The sequence below is a fragment of the Desmodus rotundus genome, chromosome 4 (assembly GCF_022682495.2).
Source record: "Desmodus rotundus isolate HL8 chromosome 4, HLdesRot8A.1, whole genome shotgun sequence".
Taxonomy (NCBI): Eukaryota; Metazoa; Chordata; class Mammalia; order Chiroptera; family Phyllostomidae; genus Desmodus; species Desmodus rotundus.
In genome coordinates, this window is record NC_071390.1 from 38,664,997 (window position 1) to 38,692,141 (window position 27,145).

Sequence of the window (27,145 nt, forward strand, 5' to 3'; positions counted from 1 at the left end):
GATTTATCATGCATCGTTTATTGTTCCAGTCCCTAAATGCAGTCGCTGTCCGTTCAATATTGTTTGCAAAATCCTGAGATGTGTGTGCACTGCTCACTTGCCTTTCTGTCCTTTTATTTATTTATTTATTTATTGCTGAGTATTTTTTTTGCGAAGCGAACAAATGCATTAATATTTATATGTTTATATAATCGATAACCCACTTTTCCCTTCCATGTAAATAGGCATCAAAAGATAATTTAACAGATTAGTTCTCAAAAACATGGCAGTGAGGAAGCGTAATTTAACTATCAAACAAATCTACATGTCTAATAACAGCAAATCTGCTAAGGAGCATTAGAAAGAGGAGCAGCGCCCCGGAATCTCTGCAGGAAATGTTCTTTATATTAGACATATACAAGCAGGTCCTGTCAGATGCACAGCGGAGCTCGCCAACTCTCGTCTCCTCCAAAAATCTCATCATACGACACCCATAGACAACAGAGATTGGGAAGAGGGAGATCTCATCTTCATACAGTTTTAGGGTGGATTTTATTTTTACAAACGTTCCTATATGTTTTTTGCCTTGATCCATCCGCTTCCCGCCGAGATCGGAAGCAGCCTTTCTCCCGGTTATGAATTTGATCAACACACATTTGGAGGGAAACCTGTACAGTTTTGACAGGAGCTGAAAATTGAGACGTCAGAGAAATATTAGGACATATTTTCAATCATTTTTGTGCCGAAGGTGGGGGAAGAACTCAGTTTTATATTGAGACATTACGCCGGCTGAAGACAGAGAATGTTTTTCCCTGCCAGGACCTGATGCAATCCATTCAAGCCAACAAGTTTGGAGAGAATGTTGAGTTCAATCAATTCAGAACGTCGAGATGGAGCCCAACTCACTCCAGGTATTTCGCTCTCCTCCGCTCCTCCGATCCCGGCACCCCCCGGCACCCTCCAGCCCCCCAGCTCACCCACACCTCTACACCCACCCACACCCCCCACAAACTTTTCACCAAACTTTTACCCTCTGCATCCCCCCAAATCATTTTTATTGTTTAAAAAAAATCCCTGTACTGATCATACATACATAATGTAATTTTACCGCCTCAGATGGAGAGGTAGGGAGAGGTGGCGGTGGGGGGAGGGGGGCGGAGGGTTTTTTTTTTTTAAAGGAGGCAAAAAATTTGTGGGCTCTATTATTTTTACACCCAGCTTTATATCTGTTGGCTCTTCTGTATTAAGAGTGTGGATGTCTGTGTGTAAATGTGTCTGGAAATAGATGTTTGTGCTCTCATGGCTACGTTATTTATTTGGTGCTTTTTTTTCCCCCCTGCAGTGGGTCGGCTCACCGTGTGGCTTGCACGGACCTTACATTTTCTACAAGGCTTTTCAATTCCACCTTGAAGGCAAACCAAGAATTTTGTCCCTTGGCGACTTTTTCTTTGTAAGATGTACGCCAAAGGATCCGATTTGCATAGCGGAGCTCCAGCTGTTGTGGGAAGAGAGGACCAGCCGGCAACTTTTATCCAGCTCTAAACTTTATTTCCTCCCAGAAGATACTCCCCAGGGCAGAAATAGCGACCATGGCGAGGTGGTAAACTTATATCTCCCTCTCTTCTTTCTTTATTATTTTTTCCCTAGTAATGCTTATTACAGGGCAAGCTTGAAAATACTGTATTCACTTCTGCAGGCGAGCAGGATCGACTCCTTTTTTAAAGGGGTAGCGCCACTAGCTGGGGCTCGAGTATTTTGCCATTGTCAGAGTTTGGCTGTCAGCTTTACAAAGAGGATCCAACTGCTGATTTTAGTCAAGATCAAATAACTTGTTCGAGAAGGGTTTTGTTCAAGAATGTGTGTGTGTGTGTGTGTGTGCGTGTGTTCGTTTGCTTTCCTGCTACTGCCCCTTGAACATCACATGCTTTTTATATTTTTTGCCTTTTGAAAATTTACCTTCACGTCTGGCTCGGTCTTGGCTGGGTGGATTTCTTTCGGTGGGTTTCGATATTGTTCACGTTTTTTTTTTTTTTTAAGTAAGTATTTGATATGTTTAAGAGGGCGGAAATTACGAAATGGAGGCAGAGTGAGATCAAAAGCTATTGAGTTGGCAAAGACGTGTTGAATAAAGTGATAAATGACAGGTACTGGAATAATACATTCAAATAACTTGCAGATCTGCCCGGGCGGATTTCAAAGCGGTCGTGTAACCGGCACAAACACGTTAAGCATTAACAACTATCTCTCGCCCCCACCCCCTCCCCCTCGGACAAGCCATTTGATGTTCTAGTTTTCAATTACTCCACGCCAAGTGGACGTCTTCCAGCGCGATCTGTGGGGATGTGTGGGACGGGGACCGGGAAGGGAAGGGCAGAGGGGTGTGTGCTCGCCCACTGACCCTGAGGGTTCGGCGTTCTCCGTGCCCAGACGGCGCTCCCGGGGAGGGTGGGGAGGGACCGAGACTCCCCGGCACGTTTCTGGGAGGCCGCGGGGCGCTCGCCGCGCTCCCTGGAGGACGCCCGAGGTGAGCCCGCTGTCACCGGGCGCCGAGCTGCCGCCTCCCTTCGGCTCTGTCATTTTCTTGTGTGACCGCAGTTCTGCGGGCTCCCGGTGTCAGCAGACCGACCTCAGCGCCCGCGCTACCTACCCGGGGAACTATTTTGGGGAGTCTGTGCCCAATGCGCCGCGGGGAGGGAGGGAGGGCGCACCGCCTCCTGGCAAGGCTTTGTGTTGCCCAAGCGAGAGCAGGGGAATCAAACAGAGACTTTTGAGAGCAGATAGCCCTGTGCCAGGCTCTCGAGCTTTCGAGGTAGGTGTAAGGATCTTTTTGTTAAATGAATGGTTCTCCGTTTAACTCATCCCGGAGCTTGGAGCTGTCTGCCAGTCCTTCCAGAATTCCTTGGTCTGATGGAGTTGATTGTACTTTTGGCATCGTCAGTTCACTCCCTCTCGCCAGGATCAAATTACCCATCAGTGGTCTTTGCCGGTTAATTACAGGAGTTCGTCACAACGTTCGCCTTTGGATCAGCCCTCTTCGGAAATAAGCCCCGCCCTCCTCTCTGAAAGCCTCCCCCCTCAACCCCCCCCCCCCGCCCCCACCGCCGTCCCTGGCCAGCTTTGGGTTTTAAATGTTCATGTTTCCCGACGTCTGCCTGCAATTTTACAAAAGTGTTGTTTGGAAATACTGTGAAAAATCCTGCAACCTACCAACAGGTTGAGCTCCTTCCCCCTCCCAAGGTCTAGCTCAGCCCCCTCCCCCGAACCAACTTTCCTGCGCAGCTGTCTTCCTCCTCCTCCTCCCCCTCCTGATTTCTTATTTGCTTTTCAAATTTATTACTTCAACATGGCCTGTGATCTGGAAAAGGGAAGGATTAAATATCCAGAAAAGAGCTGGTGCCTAATAGACTTCTGACTAAACCCAGAAGGAAATTATTCAGTGTTTTATAGGATATTTTGTGGTCACTCTCCTCTTTTTTTTAATTTTTGAATTGAAATTGGAATATTTTTTAAAGACTCCATTAGGTACAGTTTTAATTTCTGTTCTTGTAATTAAACAGTGAATTCTGATCTAAGAATAAAAGCCAATATTAGTGGAAGGTTGCATCTGTTAGAACTGCTGATACTGAATAGATGTATTTTTAAATACACGATTTAAAAAAAATCTTCATTATGGGGAAATGGAAGCAAACCATTGTAATGATTTGTGCATTTCGTGCTGCTATATGAGCCATACCTGAGAAAATTAATCTTGCCATTTAAAAGTAAACTCTAGGGGGTTTGGGGAGGGAGATGGCTCTATTTATAATCCTCAGCTGCATATACATCGTCTAATATTATGCATGATTTGTTTTTTAATGCTAACACGGCTGGTAATTAGCTGTATGATTATACTTGTATATTTCATTAGGACTTTGGCTGATGTCATTGTGAATTATTCAGCCATATTAAAACAATTTTCAATTGAGATAATGACACACCTCAAAATTATGCAAATGCAGGCTGCATTGTGCAAAATAATTATGACAAATGTAAAGCAGGTAGAAAGTTTCCCAATGCAGATCGGTTTTCCACCCTGGTGATGTCATTTTCCCCCTGGCCTAAGTAAGTCATTCATTAGCAGAATAGCAGCAGCCGTCTCCTCTGGAGATCCTACAGAAACCAGCACTTACTGCTGGCACCTAGAGGGGGCAACAGGGCCCTCTCATTAAGAAATTTGCTTTGTTTTCACTTACTCCATTAACTTGTTTATATACAGTGAAATGATTTTTATTATTGATTTTAAATAGTTTTTGAATGATGCATTTGCTATTTACAATGTATAACTGAAAGAGAAGGGTTTCTCGGTGATGTGCTCTCTTACTTGGAGAAAATGTTCAGCACATTTAATCAGCCAGTACAGTTTATTTTAAGTAACCAAATGGAGGTTAATAATTTCCTGATTGAGCTGACATCAGCATCCATTTCAAAAGGACAGCCAGGACTCAGTATGCTTTTTTGGCTTAAGAGAACCAGTCTGTCTTTTTATGATTTTTTGAAGTATAAAGACGTCACTTCTGAAAGCAGGACAATTATCATTGTGCAAGATTACAAATAGCACCTCTGTGTGGTTTGCTATGATCTGTGGGGGGCTTCTTTGAGGTCCATGTTCTTACTGACCTTTGTAACAATTGTATGAGGCTGGATAAGGCAGGGCTTTGTATACCCATTTTACAGATGGCTTGCAGGGGTTATATGGTTTGTCAAATGTTGACAGGTTAGAACCTAGGCTTTCTGAAGCTTCAGGGTTGGTTTATTTTTCCACTGAAATCTACACTTGAAACCAGAGCTTGAATATATCATATTATATTCTAGAAGTGTGTACTAATGTGGGCAGTTACTTGTACTTTTTTAGAACTATGACCAGTCAATCAGCTTTGCCAAAGGTCAATCAGCTTTGCCAAAGGTCAGCAGATATCGCAGAACCATTTTTATTCTGTACAGTTCAGCTGACTCTAGCCAGTGGTACATAACAATAACGGTTACCTTTTAATAGCATTATTAATAATCATTAATAATTCATTATTAGTTATAATAATTATGATAATGATTTGCATGCTTATACAATGGCTACCTTCATTTACTTCCAGTGCTGGCAACTGGTGTGACTCCAGAAAGAGTCACATCTTGATTCAGCAGCTTGCTGTTTCTTTGGCCTTGAATGATGATAAACACTCCGAGCCTCAGTTTTTTCCAGCAATGAAATGGGAACAGTGATAAGGTTGACTATGGATTGTTGTGGATATGAAGAGGCATTGTGTTTGCAGAAGTACTTTATACACTGTAAAGTTCTTAAGTTAATAGAAAAGTGTTGTGATTATGGTAGTCTTTATTCTAGATATTCTCAATTTATGAACAATAAACATAATAATTTTATGTCTGTGCGGAGATTCCTGGGCCTCATCATGACACTGTTTTAAATTATTATGAAAGTGAGTAGCGAGGCCATATTCAAAGAGTTAAGTGTCTTCAGTAATTACCCACAATTGCCACATTCAGCCAGTAGCTCTTCAGAGGAGGAAAATGGCAAAGTAGGCGGGTAATTGGTTCTGTTACTGGGTAACTTCTGATTACATTCATTTTCAAATTGCCAAGTGCTTGACCTATTGGCAATATACCCTCTTAAAAATAGGTGGATGTGCAAGCATGGGTTTCAGGCTGACAGGCCAAGGGCCGGCTTCTACAAGAATATTTGCTGGTCCTCTGCAACTATGAGTGTAGCTGAGTAAACTAATGATGTCAGGGAGTCAAGATCAAGCACATCTGGGCATTATTACAGAGTCCAGCGCACAGGCAAGACTTCTAAAAGTGGTTGGACTGTCAGTCCACCATGGGTTAAAAATAGTTCAAAATGCATACTCTGGAGCCCCTGTTGAAATGAACACAATTAGAATCTCTGGAATTGGGGCCCAGGATTCTGCATTTTAAACAGTCTTACTCTAGCTGTGTGATCTTGGGCAAATCTTAAACTCTCTGTGCCTCACTTTTCCCTTTTACGAAGTGGGAATATAGTATCCACTCCCTAGGATTATTTTAAAGATTAAACAAGTTAATACATGTAAAGTGCTTACAGTGGAGGTTGGCACATAGTAGATTCTTCAGTAATGATTGAGTCATTTTTATTATCATTAATATTAGTGTTACTGTTTTCATTGAAGTTTGAAATCACTACCATGTACCCTCCTAAAAGAAAGCTTTTCTCTAGGAGACAGTGGCATCTAGGTTGAACATATAGCCAATTCAGGTCCCCCCCACACACACAAATCAGGCTGGCTTCTATCTATTACGGAAAGTTTAGCTCTGTCACCAAAATAAAAAGCTCTTTACATTTTAGTATTGACAAATACTGTCAACTGGATCAGCAGGATGTTTGAAATGATTGTCTGACTGTATCGCCTCTGGGTTTAGGTAGACACATTCTGAAATCCAGGAGGTGCTGGATTAGCCTTGCTCTATCTATGCGTGGCCATTCAACCGCTGATCTGTATCTGTGTGCTGAATTTTCAGAAACTTCTGAGCCTCTCCATTCATCTCACTAGCCTTGAACATTTTCTGTAACTTTTCTGAGCCTCAGTTCCTTCATTTGTAAAATGAATGGAATGATCTCTCCTTTGCTGAGAAAATTGGAAATAATATGAAAAGGGCCTGGCAACTAGCACCATAATTCTACAGGAGAGCTCAGCACATTATGGATGCAGTTATAATAGTTATTATTTTTAGTAGTGATCTGAAGCTAAGAGAAGGAATATCTTTACTTTCTGACAGGCAGGACTTTTAGAACAGGATGAGAACTAATGAGTTATTCAGAGAGAATTTAATGGACAGTGATAAGCAGTAGAGACTAAGGTTTGAAGGTCAAATCTGGTCTACTCTCCGTTTTTGTAAATAAAGTTTTATTGGAACATAATCAGACTTGTTTGTTTATATGTTATTTATAGCTGCACTCAGACTACAGAGGCAGAGTTGAATAGTTGTGACAGTGACCATATGGTCCACACAGTGGAAAATATTTACCATTTGGCCCCTTACAGAAAAAAGTCTGCTGACCTATGGGGTTGATCCAAAATAAGAAACATGACTGTGTGCCTTTTTCTCTTTCCTGCTTCGGTTTGAAGCAAGACCCAGTCATGTAAGAAATACTTTATCACTACTATGTCAAAAACATTTATAAATACAAAACTTTACTTCAACATTGAGTCTAGAATGTTAAAATTTGAGAATGAGTTCACTATGTGAAAAGTTCTGTTTTGTGTGATGAAGATCCGAAGCCCAGCCAATGTTGGCATCCTCTACCTTGAGCTTATCAAAACCACTTGTTGAGTGCTAACCCTGTGCTCAGCGCTCTGCTAGGTGCAGAGATGGATGCAAGACATTTCATGCTGTGACCCTTTTTCTCAAGAAGTTCATCAATCTTGATAGAGAAATGAGACCAACACACATATCTTTTAAAAACAATATAATACACTGTATAACACATTGGTGAATTGTGCTGAGAATACACGCCGTATGCGTTCAAAGGACCCATTATCGCATGTTTTTGGAAAAAGAATTTATTCAACTCCTGGACTACAGGATACACAGATAAAGGAGAATGTCCCCAGCCCTCAAAGGGCTCATAGTCTAGCCCCATGGAAAGATCACAGAAAAGCTGTCGGATTCTTTCTGTCTGTGTTTCCTATACTGGGAGATTAACTAAGGTCACTATTTGTAGTTTCAAGATCTTTCCAGAAACTAGGAAGCATTCTCTTCATCTCTGAAGTCTCATTCCTGCCATGAATATTTACAGAACACCTATTTTGTGTGAGAGCCTGTTTAGGCCCTTGGGCTACAGCAGTGATCAAGACAGACAGGAATTCATGCCCTCGGGGAGTTTACAGTCTCCGGTAGATTCTAACCTCCCCTGTACTTTGCTTTGTGTCCCACACGATGGTTGTCTGCGTTCTTCCCCTTTGCCTTCTCCACTATAGTGCTATTCTCAGGAGCAGAGGGTTGTGTCTTTCTTCTTCTTGGTCCATCCACAATATTCAGTGCTACTCACTAAGTATTTATTGAATGACTAACAAAATAATTAAAGTGCCCTTTTCCCCATACCCCACTTTGTTTAAGGTTGGTCCAGTTTCTTTCTGGCAGAGAACCTATGATCAGCCATTCAAATGTGGGCCAGCTCCAGTACCCCATCTTACACTTTTTCTTTCTCTTCTAAATCTGTAGTCATTTTGCACCATAGGATCTGATAAAAAGTGAAAAGTGTTTGTTTTTGTTTTGTTCAGGAGCACACCAGAAAAGTTAGTGAATATCTGGGACTGAGTGATCAGGCTGGGGCCATCATCTCTATCTCTTTGCGTGTTTTTCCATTCCCCAACCACCTGCCCATTAAAAAGTCAGGGCTTTGAGCTGGCAATCTGGAAAAAGACTAGACTTCAAAACAGAAGAGTCGCTTCTCACCTGCATGCTGGCTGGCGGTTTCTGTGAGCCAGCATATGTTCTTCAGACTGATGGTCGTAAACTGCCAGATAGTGAGTCAAAATTGTAAGCAATTAAAACCTCTCTTGACATTTAGAATGTCTGGTACATACTAAGGAAATGTTATTTTTCCTAAGTACATGAGTCCATACATGTAAATACTTGAGTATTATTATTACTAAAGCATACCATTGTTCAAAGTGGCATCTAGTGATACATGACTCAAGTCATTTATCAAAGTCTAGTTTTAACCAATATCCAGAATATAATTGCTCGAGTCAAATGCATTTGCTTGTCATATTTTTTTATAGCCGGGGTAGTTGGATATTTGCCATCCTCTACTCAGAATAATATTGCAGCTAGTGATCTCCCGTTGGCTTGGCTTTTAAGGAAATTTAAAACAAATTTATCGATTGTTGGTTTAAGGATTCATTCGCCTCTCACAGATGTGGTCATGGATCCTGCATTTCTTGAAAAATCTGTTCCTGTATATAACTCCCTTGCACAAAGATGGCTTTTTGCAGCCACACTGTGTTCTTTGACTTGCTGGAGGTTAGAACCTGGGTCTTAGCCTTCAGAGAGCACGGTTCACATCCTGGACTGTGGCCGTCTGTATTGACAGCACATTTCAAACATGCAGATGATGATTATTATTGAATTGGTTCTTTAGAATCATGCTAATGGCATCAGTCTCCACACATACTTGCGTAAATTAATTCTGCTTTTAAAATCAGATGCTGTTAGCAGCATTAAAGATGGATATTTGACATTTACCACGCAGATGAGGACGGGTGGTTTAATTACATGAATTTTCTGTAGAATCTTTATGGCTGTATAAACAGACCTACAACAGTGTGTGTCCTTTTTCATGTGACCATCAAGTTCACAGTCCCATCTCCACCCCTTGAACCACAGTCAGAAAAATGGAGTAGAGGCCACATGTTGCTAGTCAATCAGTGGCCCAATAAACATTTCCCCCCCTACCTTCCCTCTCTCGTGACTCCAAGTAGAGCCCAGCTGGGAAACACACCCCTCCTCCCCATAGTTGAGTTCCAAGCCTGATCAGTGGCACTAAACATTAAACTCTTGTCTTTGAGAATAATAGGCTTTGCTTTCTACACCCTCAAGCATGTTGAACTACTGTGCAGGCTGGAAAATAAAAATGTTCTAATTGTGTCTTTTAAATAAGCATAGGAGTGAATTAATTAGACCATATTTTGTCTTTAGTTGCTTAGTTACACAATAGTATTCCTGAGCACGAGTAAGATAAATTGGCTCTTTTTGTGCTGCCTGTCCCTTAATCATAATTATTGTATTGCTTAGGAGAATAAAGCATACATAGATTTTGAATTTTTTATTAATAGTCAAAAATATGCATATGATATATAAAGTATATGCTGTTCAACCTGTTTTATATGCTTTTATGTGGAAAGAAGTTTTATTGTGGTGGTAACATTTGCATTAGTTGCTCAAAGATGTAGTTCTGGGAAATACATAATTGAAATGTTTTTGAATTGCTTTTTCTGGCCTTTTCAATCTTATTCAAAATAATAGTGCCTCCAGTCCTGGAGCAGTCTTTCTCATTTGATTTAACATCTTTCTTTGCACTGCATGCGCAGCGCCCAGTTTTAACCCCACAAAGCCAAGATGAGTTTCTGTGAGTCACAGGCCTCACACATTACACCTCATGTTTTGGGGCTCACACTGCCCGGGGTAGGGGAGCCAGGGGACTCAGACTGCCTGCATCTCACAGCCATTACTCCAATGCCCTTTGCTCTTGGCACGCTGCCACGTTCTCTGCAGAAGACTCCAGGGTTAGAGATCATATGAGTTTGTTTTAGCTTGTCTTCTAGAGTCTTGCAAAATGGGATGTTGCTACTGGAACTTGGGTTTCCAGTCTCCTACCCCCACCCTCCACTCTACCAAGGAGGACAGCAAGACCCTTGGACAGCTTGATATAGTTACTGAACAATGGGAGAGTCTGGCTTAAGACCCAGGATGCATTCTGGGTAAATGTATGTGAAAATTGACTCCATTGTTCTGTTGTATTTGAAAAGCAAGTAAATTATTTACAGATATTTGCTAATTAAAGCACATATTGTTTTACCAGCACAAAAGAACACAGTATAACTGGAGACAAAGAACTAAGTGCAGATAATTTAAACTTGCTAATTCTGTGTATTCTTCTTAAGAGAGGAATATGTTTTTAAAATAAGTATATATATGTATATATATATAAAACTATAAAAATGTGTGTGTATACATACATGTATGTATGGGTTATTTTCTTTAACTCTTATAAGGGAAGCCTTACACGCTACAGAGATAACAAACCAAGTTACCATCCAGTTACTTGTCACTAGACCTGCCCCAAGCTCCCGATGGAACATCAGAGATGGAAATTATTTTGACAGAATGCTGTTTCCCTTGAGTCTGAGCTTTGCTTGCCATCATCTAGTTTGAGCTAAGCTCAGAGTACCATTGAAAAAAAGGAAATGAGCCAGATCTTGTTTCGGAGAATAAAAGTCTTCTCAGTCATTATTATCTTGTCCTCAAGCTTTCCTCAGTGCCAGGCCCAGTGTAGTTGTTTTTCTTCTCTGACTACCCACCTTTGTCTGGCTCTATACTGGTTGGAAATTCGCATTGTAGAATGAAGCCCACTGACATGCACCAAAGTGGTCCAATGCAAGGAAGGTTTCTGATAACGTTCTCAGAGACCTCCTGGCTTGAATGTTGGCATATTCATAGGTGCAGTTGGTCCCTCTGGCTCTGCCATCTGCACAGGCACATTTGGTTTTAGGCATGACTGGCCAGAGATTGTTGATAAAGATGATCAAGGAGACCTGCCACAGTCGTCTCAGAAAAATGCTGTTGTCTAATTTGCCATGGGTATTTTAATAGACTCACAGGGTTTACCTGGTCGGAGAGATGGAAGAGCATGGTCCCATCCCCTTTACTTGATAGATGCAGAGACTAAATCTCGAGCTCGTGCTTAGAGCCTGTGAGTGAAAAGTAGAACTAGATAGAACCCAACCTTCTTTTGTTCATTTATTTATTCAGCATCTGGTTCTTGAAAGTGTCTCTCCTGTTCTCTAGGAACTTGCAGTCAAATTGTTTGTTGACTGATAAACAGACCACTCAGTAATAATGCTGTACACTTGTGTAACGAAATGTTTACAAAGGCTTTTTAAGTTCCAGGACCCCCACAGCAGGCACGCGATACCTCTTGAACATTTTACAGGAGAAGATTCTCAAGTGTAGTCCCTCCAGAGCACCTTCTATGTATAGGCCCATGCTGGCCCTGGAGAGACAGAGTGGGAAAGCAGGAAGATCCTGCCTTCATGGAGCTCACCTTTGGGTGGGGAGTACGCACATGATTAATCAAACCAGCATAAATAGATGGGTGACTTTTGTGATGTGGTCAGTGTGATGAAGAGAAAATACAGAGACCTACAACAGGGTATCTGGCCTTGTTGGGAAGGTCTGTGGAGGGAGGCATTTTACAAGAAGTAGTGTTTGAACTCGGGTCTGAAGACACTCTGGTGAAGATTGGGAAGAGGTCTCTTGACAAGATGTGGAGGTGGGAGCAGTCTCCCTGCAGCACGATTTCAGGGCTGAGCCTCATCTTGGTGAATCCAGTAAACAGGTTACAGAAGCCCCTGGTGCACACTGGATGCCCCTGTTGTTCTAGCAGATGTCTTCGAGACATCTAGATAGCATATTCAGAGCCGATTTACATTGGCTGTAGAGATTCTAGAAAAGAGAGGTCAGCAAGGCCTTTAGGCCAAATCTGGCCTGCTATCTGTTCTGTAAATAAAGTTTTATTGGCACACAGCCACTCCCAGTTTACAAATTGTCTCTGGCCACCTTCACACTGTAAGGGCAACAGAGACTGTATAAGGCACAGAGCCTAATATGCCTGGGCCTTCACAAAAAATGTTAGCCTGACCCCTGGTCTAAAATAGTATTAGTAAAGCTAACAGTAAAACTAGATGCTGACAGCTTCATATGTGACCTTTTATTTACTTCTCACGACAATATTACTATCAGGTAGATTCTAGGGTCCTTTCCATTTTGCAGAAGGACAATCTGAGATACTAGCTAACTTGTCCAGGTTTCCAAATTCGTCCATCAGATAAATGACAAAAACTGAACGGGAACTCGAGCTGTCTTGATTCCCCAACATAGATGGCACAAATATTCTGCTGTCCTACTCACAAGTAGAGGACATGGGTGGTAGCAGAAAACAGGTATAAAATTCATTGACATTTTTCTTCTGGGAAGTAAAACTGCACAACAGCTGTTTGCATATTTCATGGTCCTGTTGAAAAGCCACCTCCCCTGTGAGGTCTTCCTCTGCCCCTCCAGGGGAGAAAGGCACCAGGAGCACAGGCGCATGCGTCAGCACCCCCTGGGCCATGCAGAGGAAGGGAAGTGAGCGGGTCTGGGAGACAATATGATGTTTAGGGGAAGTGGGGAGCACGTGTCTCCTTCTCACGTGGCCCTTCAGGTCCTGCTGAACATGGGTGGGCAGGAATGTCATCTAGTATTGCCAAATCTTTCCTTTTTTTGCAGAGAATTGCCAGAAGTCCATATTTTTGGTGTGAATTTAGTTGGCAGTTCCATCCAACTAAAAATGAAAATTAAAAAACCACTTAGTGTGTCAAACAAAACATGTCTTCAGTCTAGATGTGGCCCGCAGGCCACCTTAGAGTCTCTAGAGCAAAGCTTGGATTATTACAATTTTAAGACATTCCAATTATTTGGCCCATTTTCTGTAAATAAAGCAACAGGAGCCTGTTGGTATTGAAAAGGCAGGAAAGAAAGGAGTGGGGCCAGCCAGGTAAATGAAGCCCTCACCATTCTGTCTCATCTGAATTCCAGAGATGGAGAGACAGAAGGAATGGATGTACCGGGAAAGCTAGGCTCTGTCCCTAGGAAGGAAGGCACAAGGATTGAGATGTGGAAAGAGAAGTGTGTGAGAGGGAAGGTGGCCTGTAGCCATGCTGGAGGTGTCCTGGGCAAGGGGAGCTTGTGAGCAGACCCTTAAAAATAAGGGCTTTTCATGGGTGGAGATTTTTGAGGAATGAGGGTGAGAAAAGGAGAAATCCTAGGCAGAAGAAGCCATAAGTCAATAGGGAGGAAGGACATAATTAATGCTGTATGTGGTCTGCATTCGTCAAGAGAGCAGGGGTCCAAGAGAAAATAAGACTGAGGCCAGGACTCAGGGAGTATAAGCAGGTCAGGTTTAGAAGACTGAACTTGAATCTGAAGGTAATGCTAATTAATAATTTCACATGTGTCTTTTCTCTTTCTAGTTAGTATATAAAGTCTTAGTCTTAAAACTTGGTAGAACCAAGGGTGAATATTTACTCTGCCAATTAGTAGCTGTATGTCATCTTGGTTAACTTAATCTCTCTGGAGTCTCAGTTTCCTTATCTGTGAAATGGGTTAAGCTTGCTGGACTGTGAATATCAAATGAGATTTATATGAGCGTAGAGCACCAAACCATGGCCTGGTTTGCCCAGGCCTTTAGCTGGTGCTGATTGTTGACCCTCATCCTTACTTTATTGGCCCATGAAGCCTGTCACGGTCATAGACTGTTACTAGTGCTTAATAAGTAATTTATTGGTTGGGTCACTGGACTACTATTATTAGAAAAACAATAACTAACTAAATTATCAATTTAAGTAAAGTTAAGCTTCCTGGATCTCCATCTTTTCCAAGCAACTTTTCTTGTGTTTATGTTCAGAGTTTTTGTTTTGTTTTTTTCTTTAATTAAAAATATTTTTAAACAAGTTATCCATGTTCATGGTTTTAAAAAATCAAATTGTTCTACAGGGTTCATCAGGAAAAAATAACAGTTATCTGCTCCACTCTTCCCCATTACTGATCCCTCATTCCTAGTTTCAGCTGTTTCTTCATGTTCAGAGGTTTTCATCCATGTTTGAGTTTTCCAGCCACTGTGAATGGGACACCCTCAAATCCATTGTGTTCTGTTCCATTTATGTCTTAAAGGAGCTTTAGGGGGCATCTCCTCTATCAGCCACAACAAAATAAAATGAGACGGGAGAAGGATGGAGTCAGGAGACACACCTGAATTTCAGATGTTTGATCTCAGTATGCCAAAGAAAGTTCAGCCTGATGCTTCCTTCCCCCCTCTCCTGATGCAACCTCCAGGAAACCTGGTGTTGAGCTGCTGAATGCACAACATTGACTTTGATTTAAACACCCTCATTTTCCCTTCTTTTTTAGAATCCTCTCCTATTTCCTCTTCTTCCCAACACCCTCATTTCAGAATTTGTTTCACCCCTTTGTCATCTCCTTCTCCTCCTCTTCTGTTGGTGGTGGTGGTGGGCGACAGGGAGTGTGTTCCGGACCAGCCTCTTTAAGATGTGTAACACGGGATTCTTTTACAAAGCAAAAAGCATCAGCGAAAGGATATAAAGGGAAGGGTCCCAGCCAAAATGACTGGGGGATCTTAGAAGAAGGATCTCAAAATAGACTGCCCGCTGGGCCATTAAATCCTTTTGCTTTGGGTTAATCCCACAGTGTGTATCAGATTACTAGAATTGAGATGAAAACACTGCTGTAATACTCGGTCGCTTCACTAAATTATTCTACATTCTAGTGTACATGGGTTATAAATATAGAAAATAATTGAATTCTGTGTATCTTAAGTGAAATAACCTATTTGTTCTATTCTGTTTCTTGTAAATATTCTCCAATAGTCTAATTGTGTTGTGTGCTTCTGGGTGCTGAGTGTGTGTTTAGCAACAACGCAAAGGGTTGTAATATGCACCCTAACTACCTGGGCAGGCAAAAAGAAGATCCTAGTAAAAAGGCTAGAGATGTTTTTCCTGATGCAAATTGTAGGAATCACATAAATGGTAATATCTTTTAAAATTATCAACAGGTTCTGTTTTCTTTTCTTTTTTTTACAGTATAGGTCCTATTTCTCACTCCACATTTTTTATGTTACCAGATCAGTAACTCAATAGACAGCTAAGCAGGTGTTCAAATCACTTCTGACCCCCAGAATTCCTAAAATGACCCCTCAAAGCAAGGGAGTGAAAACATTCTCAGCAAGTTAGAATATCGAGATAGTTTAGTTGCCTCATTTTTGTGTGGGGAGGTGTCTTAATTTTTAAAGGATTTTTTTTTTTTTTTTTTTTGCTTTTTAAGCAAAGAGAAGCTTACCTGTACCTTGGCCATGAGGACTGGAGGAGTGTATGTCTATAGGATCTGCTGATTATGCTTGTAGACAACAGAGTTCTTAGTGGTTGGCTATTTCAAGGGCCTTTAAAAGATGGATCTTGAAAAGGTGGGAGCAGGAAAAGAGAGATGAGGCTTGGGATTCTTCTCTGGTAGTTAAGAATATAATATGATGTTGGTCTTGAAACTCGTAACACTTCTATTTCTAAATATAGGCCTTGTGATTATAAACTTTGATTCAGTTCAATTCAACTGTTATTTATTAGTACAGACAAGGTACAATAGGAGTGATAAAAAGAATAAGTTTAGCTCCTCTTCCTCTAGTTGCTTAGCCTTACTTGATAAGATTCTGCTTTACCTCTTCCATCCAGAAAGGTATACTCATTTTATTAAATAGTATTCTTGGAAATGTCTATGGATACCCCCCCAAAAAGAGATCTGTTGAATAGGCAAATGTTTAAGGACTTAGGCAGTTGCATATAGTATTTTTCCATTGGCCTGTGAACCTCTTAGCAGAAATTAATTTCCAGGCATAGTTTAAACTGATATTTAGCATCTTGTTTCACAGACTATTTCTTTGTCACACAAAAATGTGTAAATCTATCCCATGTTAAATATGGGTGTGTTAGTGATCTATTGTTGTGTCACAAATTACCCCATATTCTGTGTCTTGAAACAACATTGATTATTTACATTTTGTGTGGCTCAAGAGTCTGGGTAAGGCTTAGCTGGATGTCTCTGACTCCGGGTCTCTCAAAGCTCTCTTGGGGAGAATTCACTCCCAAGCTCATTCACTTGTCTGTGGGCAGCACAAAGGTCCTGGCATGATGTTGGACTAAGGGCCTCATGCCTCGCTGGCAGTTGGTCTAGGCCTCCCTCAGTCTCTTACAGTATCACATGGGCTTCTCCGTGGACCAGCTTCCACCATGGCAGCTGACTTCCCTCAGAATGTGGAAACCAAAGCCATAGTCCTTTTATAACCTAATCTCAGAAGCAATATCCCATCACTTTTGCCTAATTCTCTTTGTTAGAAGTGACATATCACGTCTGACCTGCACTCAAGGGGAAGGGATTACACCAGGGCATGATTATAGGGAGGCGGGGCTCACTGGGGCTGTCTTAGCAGGTGCCTACTACCATCAGCAGTGGAACCAGTCACTTCAGTATGAAGCCAGTCTGATGAGGGTTGAAAGATATTCTTCTTACCCTGTTTTGCTTGTTTTTTTCTTTCTTTTTTTTGTTGTTGCTACACATTCTCCTTTAGTGATTCCTTTCAGACACCTCCTCATTCTTCCAGGCATATAATTATAGATGACATACACAGTAGCCAGCAGATTGCTTTAATCTTTTAAAGATTTGTTAGTCTTAGAGAATGTCAACAAGCAATATTGAGTCTTTCTTAAGCCTAATGTCTTGATCAGTGAATTAGGAGAGTTTTGTGGAAAGGACATTGTGTCAGGTGTGATGGCGAGTCTTCAGAGAGAAGGGGAAGGAGGAACCCTGGAGCAGGTATAATTAATCAGGCTCCTTAATGCATGTATAAAAAAGTAGGTATGTTTCTTGCACAGAAGCTGAGGGGAGGCATTAAATCAAGTTTCCATATATCCAAGTAAAGACCGAAATATCCAAATGAAAGAGAATGGTATCCTATTTTGTGCTTCTAATGAGTGTGTCCACAGGAGATGAGAATCTCCTAGCCACCCTTCAGCCTTGTGCATATGTCAGGGAGCAGCTGGCCCTCCATCTTTTAAGTTGGGGGGAAATTAGCCATTTCAGGGGAAAACTCTTCTACTTCTCTTTCAGGAAGGAGGCTGCTTGGTTTTCAACAAAGAGCTCAAGACATTCATATGTAGACATTAAAGGTTTGAGAAGAAGGTCGCATTGAGTAGATTTTGGTCAATTGTTAATAATGGAAATTGATTTATCGGGTAACTTCCATGCTAAACCTGGTGCAAACTTGGAGAACAGGAGTTTGGATTCAGATTTAGAAGCATGCATCAGTTGTAAGATATATGCATAGGGCTGGTTGTGTGTTGTTTTCTTTATTTTTAACCTTGAATTTGACAATGTACTATTGTCCTCTCAGTGCCTTTGATTTCTCCATTCCCCCTGCATGCAATGTCCTGTGTTCTTCCCCCACTTCTCTCTTCTTTAACCTTGCTAGCTCCTGCTATCCCTTAAGGTCTGAACAGAGAGACCTTCCCTGACCTTCCCAGTTGATTTAAAATAATCCCCAGAACCACCCCTTGCCTCCTATTATTGTCTCTTCTAATTCTTTTCTTCAGATTTTGTTACGTGGTTCTCCTGCCCCTCTCGCCTTACACACACACACACACACACACACACCCACCCCACAACTGTAGGCCCCAGGAAAATAGGAATTTGTCTCTCTTATTCCTGACTATATCCCCAATGCATGATATATAGTTAGTGCTCAATAAATATTTTTGAATGAATGAAATCACTTATGACACTTATTCCTGATTATATAAGTCACATTTAGCTGAGAGCTATTGTTTACTGCCTGTCTTCTCCCAGTAGACTGGTGCCCATGAGTCAGGGGCTTCTTCCCCATCGGTTCTTCATAGCTGGCCCAGCTCATTCTAGATGCTCAGAACATTGAGAAAGAAAGAGTGAATGGATTTTCTGACAAAGGCCTAGAAAGAGAGTAACCTTCAGGTCCTAGGCAAGGAACAGGAGACCCTGGGCCATTCGTATTTCTGAAGGGCAACATCAGTATTTTACTCACCCTTATATTCTCCATGGCTGATCCTGGCACAGAGCAGAGTCAATACAGGTTAATTGGATCAGATGGAGTTGAGTTAGGGAAAAGCTAGGACAAGACCCCTCTTGATAACCACAGCTGAAGCTCAGCTTGTGAATGCTCCCTTAAAGGTGGCAGGGATGGCTCTTTCTAGATTTCCTCCTACACTTTTTTTTTCAAAATGCACAGTAGCATTTGCTCAGCCATTCATTCATTCATTTGTTCATTCATTCATTTGTTCTTTCATTCTTTAAGCTCCACCTGGGAATGTGTGGAAGGCATGGAGGGCATACAAGTTTCAGCCCTGCCTTCAGAAGGCTTACCTTGAGGGAAGCTTAGTCTTTATTCTTGGGTTTATACAACCTCTGAGAGGTGGCACAAGAGTTGGAATCTTGGGTCTGTCCTCTTGGTTGGCCTCCATGCCACAGTTTTTGAATAAGAGTAGAAGGTCACCAACTGTGGTTGCAAATTGGCTCTTGCATTAATCCTGGCTTATTCATAAATACTCAATATTTTTCTAAATTGAATTTAGGGCCTTTGATTGAAGCCTGAATCATTTACCACGACAGAGCATATTACCAGTGTAGGAAAACTAGAACTTAAAAATACAAAGCCCCTTTAAGTAATCCAATATAGGATAATTACATTATTAAATAAAGCTGTGTGTCTCAAATTATTCCTCTGCCATTGTACATGTGAGGATAATAATGTGAACTGTGCTAAGTGAACGGAGCAAAAAAAATGTTTAACAAGAGGGAGCATGTCTAAATCATATGTTTATGTTTAAATAAAGGCTATACAAAGCAGGAAGATTTGCTTGGTTTCTACTTTAAAGCATTTTATTTTTTTATTTATTTTTTTATGAGTCCTTTTTCCTTTTTGCTCAATCCCTCAACCCCCTAACCTCCCCCGCCTCACTAGCTGTCATCTGCTCTCCATCTATGAGTCTGTCTCTGTTTTGCTTGTTAGTTCAGATTGTTCATTAGATTCCACATATGAGTAAAATCATATGGCATTTGTCTTTCTCTGACTGGCTCATTTCACATAGCATAATGTTCTCCAGGTCCATCCATATTGTCACAAAGGGTAAAATTTTCTTCTTTTTTATGGCCAAGTAGAATTCCATTGTGGAAATGTCCCATAGTTGTTTTATCCACTCATCTATTGATGGACATTTGGGCTGCTTCCTTACCTTGGTGATTATAAATAACACCGCAATGAACACAGGGGTGCTTATGTTCTTTCAAATTAGTGTTTTGGGTTCCTTTGGACATATTCCCAGAAGTACGATTGCTAGGTCAAAAGGCAGATCTATTTTTAATTTTTTTGAGGTATCTCCATACTGCTTTCCACAATGGCTGCACCAGCCTGCATTCCCACCAACAGTGCAAAAAGGTTCCCCTTTCTCCTCATCCTCCTCAGAATTTGTTTGTTAATTTATTGATGGTAACCATTGTGACAGGTGTGAGATGGTATCTCGCTGTGGTTTTAATTGGTGTTTCTCTGATGATTAGTGACATTAAGCATCTTTTCATATGTCTATTGGCCATCTCTATGTCCTCTTTGGAGAAGTGTCTATTCAGGGCCTTTGCCCATTTTTTAATTGGGTTGTTTGTTTTTTGGTGTTGAGTTTTGTAAGTATTTAGTAAGTTTTGGATATTAACCCCTTTTCAGATGTACTGGCAAATATGTTCTCCCATTTTGTGCAGTCTTTTTATTTTGTTGATTATTTCCTTGGCTGTACAAAACTTTTTAGTTTGAAATAATCTCATTTGTTTTCTTTTGTTTCCCTTGCCTGGGGAGATATATCTAATAAAAAAAAATTGCTATCAGCAATGTCTGAGATTTTGCAGCCTATGGTTTCTTCTAGGAGTTTTATGTTTCCAGGTATAACATTTAACTCTTTGCTCCATTTTGAATTTATTCTTATGTTTGGTGTAAGAAGGTGGCCTAATTTCATTTTTCTGCATGTATCAGTCCAATTTTCCAACACCATTTATTGAATAAACTATTGTTAGCCCATTGTATGTGCTTGCTTCCTCTGTTGAATATTAACTGACTATAAAGGTGTGGGTTTATTTCTGGGCTTTCTATTCTGTTCCATTGATCTACATGTCTGTTTTTATTTCAGTACCAGGCTGTTTTGATTACTGTGGCCTTGTATTATAATTTGATATTAAGTAGCATGATTCCTCCAACTGTGTTCTTCTTTCTCAAGATTGCTGTTTCTGTGCAAGACCTTCTGTGGTTCCATAAAAATTTTTGAAATATTTGTTCTACTTCTGTGAAATGTGTCATTGGAATCTTGATAGGAATTGCATTGAATTTAAAATCACTTTGGGTAGCATGGGCATTTTTAATGATGTTAATTCTTCCTATCCATGAACATGGTATGTGCTTCCACTTATTTGTATCTTCTTCAATTTCTTTCTTCAGTGTCTTATAATTTTCCATGTATGGGTTTTTTACATCCTTGGTTAGGTTTTTTCCTAGGTATTTTATTCTTTTTGAGCCAATTGTGAGTGGGACTGTTTTCTTAATTTCCCTTTCTGTTACTTTATTATTGGCATATAAATTTGCAATTGATTACTGGATATTAATTTTGTGTCCTGCTACTTTGCTGAAGTCCTTTATCAGTTCTAGTAGTTTCTCAGTAGAATCTTTGGGATTCTCTATGTACAGTATCATGCCATCTGCAAATAAAGGCAGTTTTACTTCTTCCTTTCTGATTTGCATGCCTTTTATTTCTTCTTGTCTGATTGCTGTGGCTAGGACTTCCAGTACTATGTTGAATAAGAGAAGTGAAAGCAGGCATCTCTGTCTTGTTCCCTATTTTAAGGGGAATGCTTTTAGTTTTTACCCATTGAGTATGACACTGGCAGTGGGTTTGTCATATATGGTCTCTATTATGTTTAGGTATGTTCCCTCTCTTCCCACTTCACTGAGAGTTTTGATCATAAATGGGTGCTGGATTTTATCAAAGGCTTTTTCTGTATCTATCAATATGATCATGTGGTTTTTATCCTTCATTTTGTTTATGTGGTGAATTACATTTATTGATTTGCAAATGTTGTACCAACCTTGCATTCCCAGAATAAAGCCCACTTGATTATGGTGTATGATCTTTTTGATGCATTGTTGTGTTTAGTTTGCCAATATTTTGTTGAGGATTTTAGCATCTATGTTTATCAGGGACATTAGCCTATAATTTTCTCTCTTTGTAGTGTCTTTATCTGGTTTTGAAATTAGGATAATGCTGGCCTCATAAAGTGGGTTTGGGAGCCTTCCCTCCTCTTGAATTTTATGAAATAGTTTGAGAAAGAAAAGTGTTCGTTCTTTTTGGAATGTTTGGTAAAATTCACCTGTGAAGCCATCTGGTCCAGGACTTTTGTTTGTTGGGAGTTGTTTGATTATTGCTTCAGTTTCATTAGGTGTAACCTGTCTACTCAGATTTTCTGATTCTTCCTGATTTGTTTTTGGAAGGTTGTGTATTTCCAGGAATTTACCATTTCATCCAGGTTGTCTAGTTTGTTGCCATATAATTGTTCATAATTTTTTTTCAATATCTTCTGTATTTCTCTGGTGTCAGTTGTTACTTCTCCTCTTTCATTTCTGATTTTATCTATTTGGGTCCTTTCTCTTTTTTTTTTTTTTTCCTTGGGTCTGCTTAAAGGTTTGTCAGTCTTATTCATCTTTTCAAAGAACCAGCTCTTGGATTCATCGATCTTTTGTATCATTTTGGGGGACTCTATTTCTTTTATTTCTGCTCTGATCTTTATTATTCCCTTCCTTCTACTCAGTTTGGTCTTTGTTTGTTTTTCTTTTTCAGGTTCCTATAAGTGTGAAGTTAGATCGTTTATCTGAGCTTATTCTCATTTTTTAAGTTAAGCCTGTAATGCTATGAATTTCCCTCTGAGGATTGCTTTCCCTGTGTCCCACAGATTTTGAATGGTTGTGTCCTCATTTACATTAGTTTCAAGGGGTCTTTTAATTTCTTCCTTGATCTTATTGTTGACCCATTGTTTAATAACATGTTATTTGGCTTCTATGTCTTTGAGTGTTTTTCAGTGTTCTTCTTGTGATTGATTACTAGTTTCATAGCATTGTGGTCAGAGAAGATGCTTGATATGAATTCAGTCTTATTAAATTTACTGAGACTTATTTTGTGTCCTAGCATGAGGTCTATCCTAGAAAACATTCCATGTGCACTTGAAAAGTATGTATATTTTGCTGCTTTGGGCTGAAATGCTCTGAAGATATTAATTAAATTCATTTGATCTCACGTATGGTTTAATATCACTGGTTCCTTGTTGATTTTGTGCCTGAAAAGTCTCCCCATTAAAGTCAATGGTGTGTTAAAATCCCCAACTATGACTGTATTTCGGTCATTCCCTCCCTTTATGTCCATCAAGACTTCTTTCACATATTTAGGTGCTTCTATGTTAGGTGTGTAAATGTTTTACTAGGGTTATATTCTCCTGTTAGATTGTCCCCTTTATCAATATATAGTGTCCTTTTTTTTTGTCTCTTACTATATAGCCTTGGTTTTAAAGTCTATTTTTTCAGATATCAGTACTGCTATCCCAGATTTTTTTTTCACCATTTGCATGAAATATCTTTTTCTAACCCTTTAGTTTTAGTCTGTGTGTATCTTTCGATCTGAGGTGGGTGTCTTGCAGGCAGCATATATATATACACAGGTCTTGGTTTCTTATCCATTCAGCTACCCTCTGTCTTTTGGTTGGAGCATTTAAGCCAATTACATTTAAGGTGATTATTGCTAGTTATGTATGTAGTGCCATTTTATTGTTAGACTATTTTCCTCTTTTTTTTTTCCTTTCTGTTTTTCTCCTTCTTCTTAAAGCAAGCCCTTTAACATTTGTTGCAGTACTGGTTTGGTGTTTAAAAACTCCTTTAGCTTTTTCTTGTCTGAGAAGCTCCTCATTTCTCCTTCAATTATAAATGATAGCCTTGCTGGGTAAAGTAGCCTTGGTTATAGGTCCTTGCTTTTCATCACTGTGAATATTTCATGCCACTTCCTTCTGGCTTGAAATGTCTCTTTTGAGTTATTAGATGCCAGTCTAATTGATGCTTCCTTGTAGGTAACTACCTGCTTTTCTCTTGTGGCTTTTAGGATTCTCTCCTTGTCTTTAAGCCTTGTCATTTTAATTATGATATGTCTTGATGTAGGCCTCTTTGGGCCCAACTTGTTTGGGACTCTGAGCCTCCTGGACTTGTGTTACTTTTTCTTTCCCCAGATTAGGGAAGTTTTCAGTCATTATTTCTTCAAATAGGTTCTCGATCCCCTGCTCGTTCTCTTTTCCTTCTGGTATTCCCATGATGCAGATGTTGTTATGTTTTATGTTGTCCAAAATGTTTCTTAAGCTGTCCTCATTCATTAAAATTTTTTCCCTTTTATTGCTATGGGTGTTTCCTTCTACCTTGTCTTCCAAAATACTGATTTTATCCTCTGCTTCATCTAACCTACTGTTTAATCCTTCCAGTATATTATTTCTTTCAGATATTGCATTCTTTATTTCTGACTGGTCCTTTTGCATGGTTTCTATGTCTTTTTTCATGCTGTTGAGTATCCTTATAATCATTACTCTAAACACTCTTTCTGATAAATTGCTTGCCTCCATTTCATCTAGTGCTTCTGGAGAATTCTCTTGTTCTTTCACTTGGGGTCTGTTTCTTTGTCTTCCCATTTTGGCTGCTTCTTTGTATTTTCTGCCATAGTTGTTAAACTAATCAGTTGTTAAACCATTCAGTTGTTAATCTTGTCAAACTGTAATCAGCAGCCAGGCTTAAGCACCACAGAGTGGAGCAAAGTAATTCCTGCAGGTGGGGGTCTTGCTTCTCCTCAGACTGATGCCATTTGGAGAGGGGTGATCTGCCTGAGAGTAATGGCAGAATGGGGAATGACTCAGCACATGGATCCTGGTGGCTATTCCTTCAGTTCTCTCTCCAGAGACATCAACCCCAGACTCTCCTCAAGCATCTATAGTCCACCCTGCCCTCCCTTTGCCCAGGGTAAGTGGCTCAAATGAGATTTTGTGCATTGGCCCTTCAAGAAGCTTTCTGCATCTCCAGCAATCTCTCCCTAGAAGACAAAAATCCTGGTACTTTTCACAGCTGGATGTTATCTGGGTTCTTTTCTGGCATTGGTGCTTTAGGCTAGGGAGCCCAGCTTGGGGTTTAGACCCCACATTTCTCAGGGGGAACCTGCTGGCCACTAAAATATCTCTCTGGAACTTCAGTTGCCACCCATGGGATCCCAGCCAGTCCTATTGTGCCTTCTCCACACTCCCTGCCTGTTATGTTGTGGTGAAGCGGCTTCTTCTGTCTGTGTGTGGTTATAAGGCTTCTCTCCAGCTAGTGTTAGTTAGTCATTCTGGATGATTGCTCTCCAATTTAGTTGTAATTCCAGATTGGTCCTGGGTGGAGATTAATGTAGCTTCCACTTATTCCTCCAACATCTTGCATCATCAATTGCTTTTTCTACTTTAAAGCACCTTAAATAGGCATGAGGTTGTCGGTGATTCTTTGTGAAGATTGTTGTTCTCATTAATGACAGCAGTAAATCAAGACCCCATGTCAGATCAACAGTAACCTTGAAGAATTCAAATGGCTTCCACCATGATTTTCATATACCAACAGGGAAAAAGTTTTCTTCTTCCTCTTTGGGTCTTTGTGGAATGTGCGCCCTGCTGAACTGCATATCTGGGCAGACTGGCACGTTTCTGTAAAACTGGGTAAAAGAGATTAGGTCATGTAAAAGTAGTGGTTGGGAGTCAGTCAGCATATTAGAATATCTGGGTTGGGTAGTGGTTGAATTTGGGCTTTAGTGTTATTGTTTTTGCTTTTATAGAATGTTCTTATTGATAACTCACCTATGCTTAAACACTGGAATTGGTCTCATTAATCTTTCTTTGTTTATGTTTTAATAGCCAGAGCTAAGTATATGGGTTTTTATTATGGCAACCTGAAAGTAGTTTAAAAAGGCACTGTGGAATTAACACCCTATTAATTTGGCCAAAGGAAGGGTGAGCAGGCTCAACCATTAATTGAAGTCATCTCTATGCATACCAAGTGCTTGCCTGTCTAGAGGGGAAATATGTAGGATCCTGGGATGTATTTTCTTGCATTCTGTGTAAATAGTTTTTAATTTTAGGGAGGAGAAAAGGGGCATGTGATAGTAAATCCAAAAGGAGAAAAATGGAACTAGGAGTGAATGAGAGGCTGTTTCTGGGGCTTTCTTTAGAGATGGCCTTCTGGTCAGGGGAGCAGGCTGCAGACTAACAGGTTTTAGATTAGCGTGTATTAAAAATGTATTTAGGAACATAAAATATTTAGGGTTTTTGAATTACTTGTTTGATACGCAAATGCCTTTGGCGATACCATGAAGGATGGTTGCATTACGTTTGACAAATCGCAGCTCAGAGCAGTCTTCTGCTTGCTTACTTCCTCTAATTGTGCCAGGATGGTTCTCCAAAATTCACTGAGTCACAGGCTTCAGCAGTAGCTGGTGGGGGTGAGGAAAATGTTGGAGGAAAAGGGGCTGGGCTGGCTTGGGAAATTGGAACCCAATACATTAGTGAGCCTCCATGGCAAATCCATTTCATCATGTTAAAGGAGTCAAATGAAATCTTAGTGCATATTTGAGAGGATATCTTCATCACTCAGACAGCAGAAAATTCTTCACATTTTTAACTAACTCATGAATGGTGATTTCTGTGGTCTTACTTTGGGGACAAACACACAATACGAGCTAAAAATTAAAACCCTTTTTGTTGCAAAATGACCTTAAATTTCATGCACCCCAGGAAACTGGAAACTAAGGGAATGTTCTGTGTCCCTGAGTGGGTGTTAGGTCAAGTGTTACTACTGAAACAGCTTAAGAGACCAATTTCCCAGATAGACGATGGTGCAACCAAAGCTGGTTTCTGGTTCCATTTTAGTTTTCTCCTCTCTACAATGGGCGTAAGAACACTCAGAGAGTCCTTGTAGGGATTAGGTAAAACAATGCCGGTTAAATTCGTAGATTAGTGTCTGAGTAAATTAAAGCATCACAGAGTTTCCGCTGCTGTATCCTTGAGAGCTAAGAATGACTTAGAAGCCCAGACATTCTTAATTGCTTTCTGGCACAACTTTCTCTTGGAGGTATCCAGCAGGAGCTACAGGGATATTATTGTTCTCAGACAATTAAGAAGAGGTAGGAACACACACAGTTACTCACAGGTGACATCTGAATGCCATTCACTCATTCCTTTATTTTCAGTTCAAGTGATATTATATAATAATAGCAACAGCCATCATTTTTTAGATGCCTACCCTGTGTTGACATGTACTATGATAACTTCAACATCCTAACTGTCCTATGAGATGGGTTCTTTTATACTATTTCCCCCTCTTTTTTTAAGATAATACTTTGGCAAGATGATGTCACATCCCAAGATAAATGTGGACATTAAACACAGTAGAGCTGTATTTGAGCTTGGGTCCACCAGACCCAGAAGCCAATGCTTTCTCAGTATCCCTTATCTTCCCCCAACATGAACATCCAGAGATGGGGGACAATTAAAATAAGTATTTGATGCATGCTTTAGGCCCAGCAGTGTGCATGGCTCTTTGGGAAGTACCAGAGAAGTTGAAGTTAAACGAAGGTACTTGCCTCTGAAAAGTCTC

General features: G+C 40.4%; 1 protein-coding gene across 1 annotated transcript in view; it reads left to right on the forward strand.

The window, feature by feature from the left end:
• Positions 1 to 606: 606 nt before the first annotated feature.
• The window catches only part of ARID5B (AT-rich interaction domain 5B), a 175,501-nt gene continuing 148,962 nt past the window's right edge, over positions 607 to 27,145 (forward strand). The window contains exons 1-2 of the mRNA XM_024561402.4: positions 607 to 890; positions 1,322 to 1,576. Coding sequence (XP_024417170.1) covers positions 870 to 890; positions 1,322 to 1,576 — 276 coding nt within the window. The 5' untranslated portion in view covers positions 607 to 869. The remainder of the gene's footprint in view (positions 891 to 1,321; positions 1,577 to 27,145) is intronic.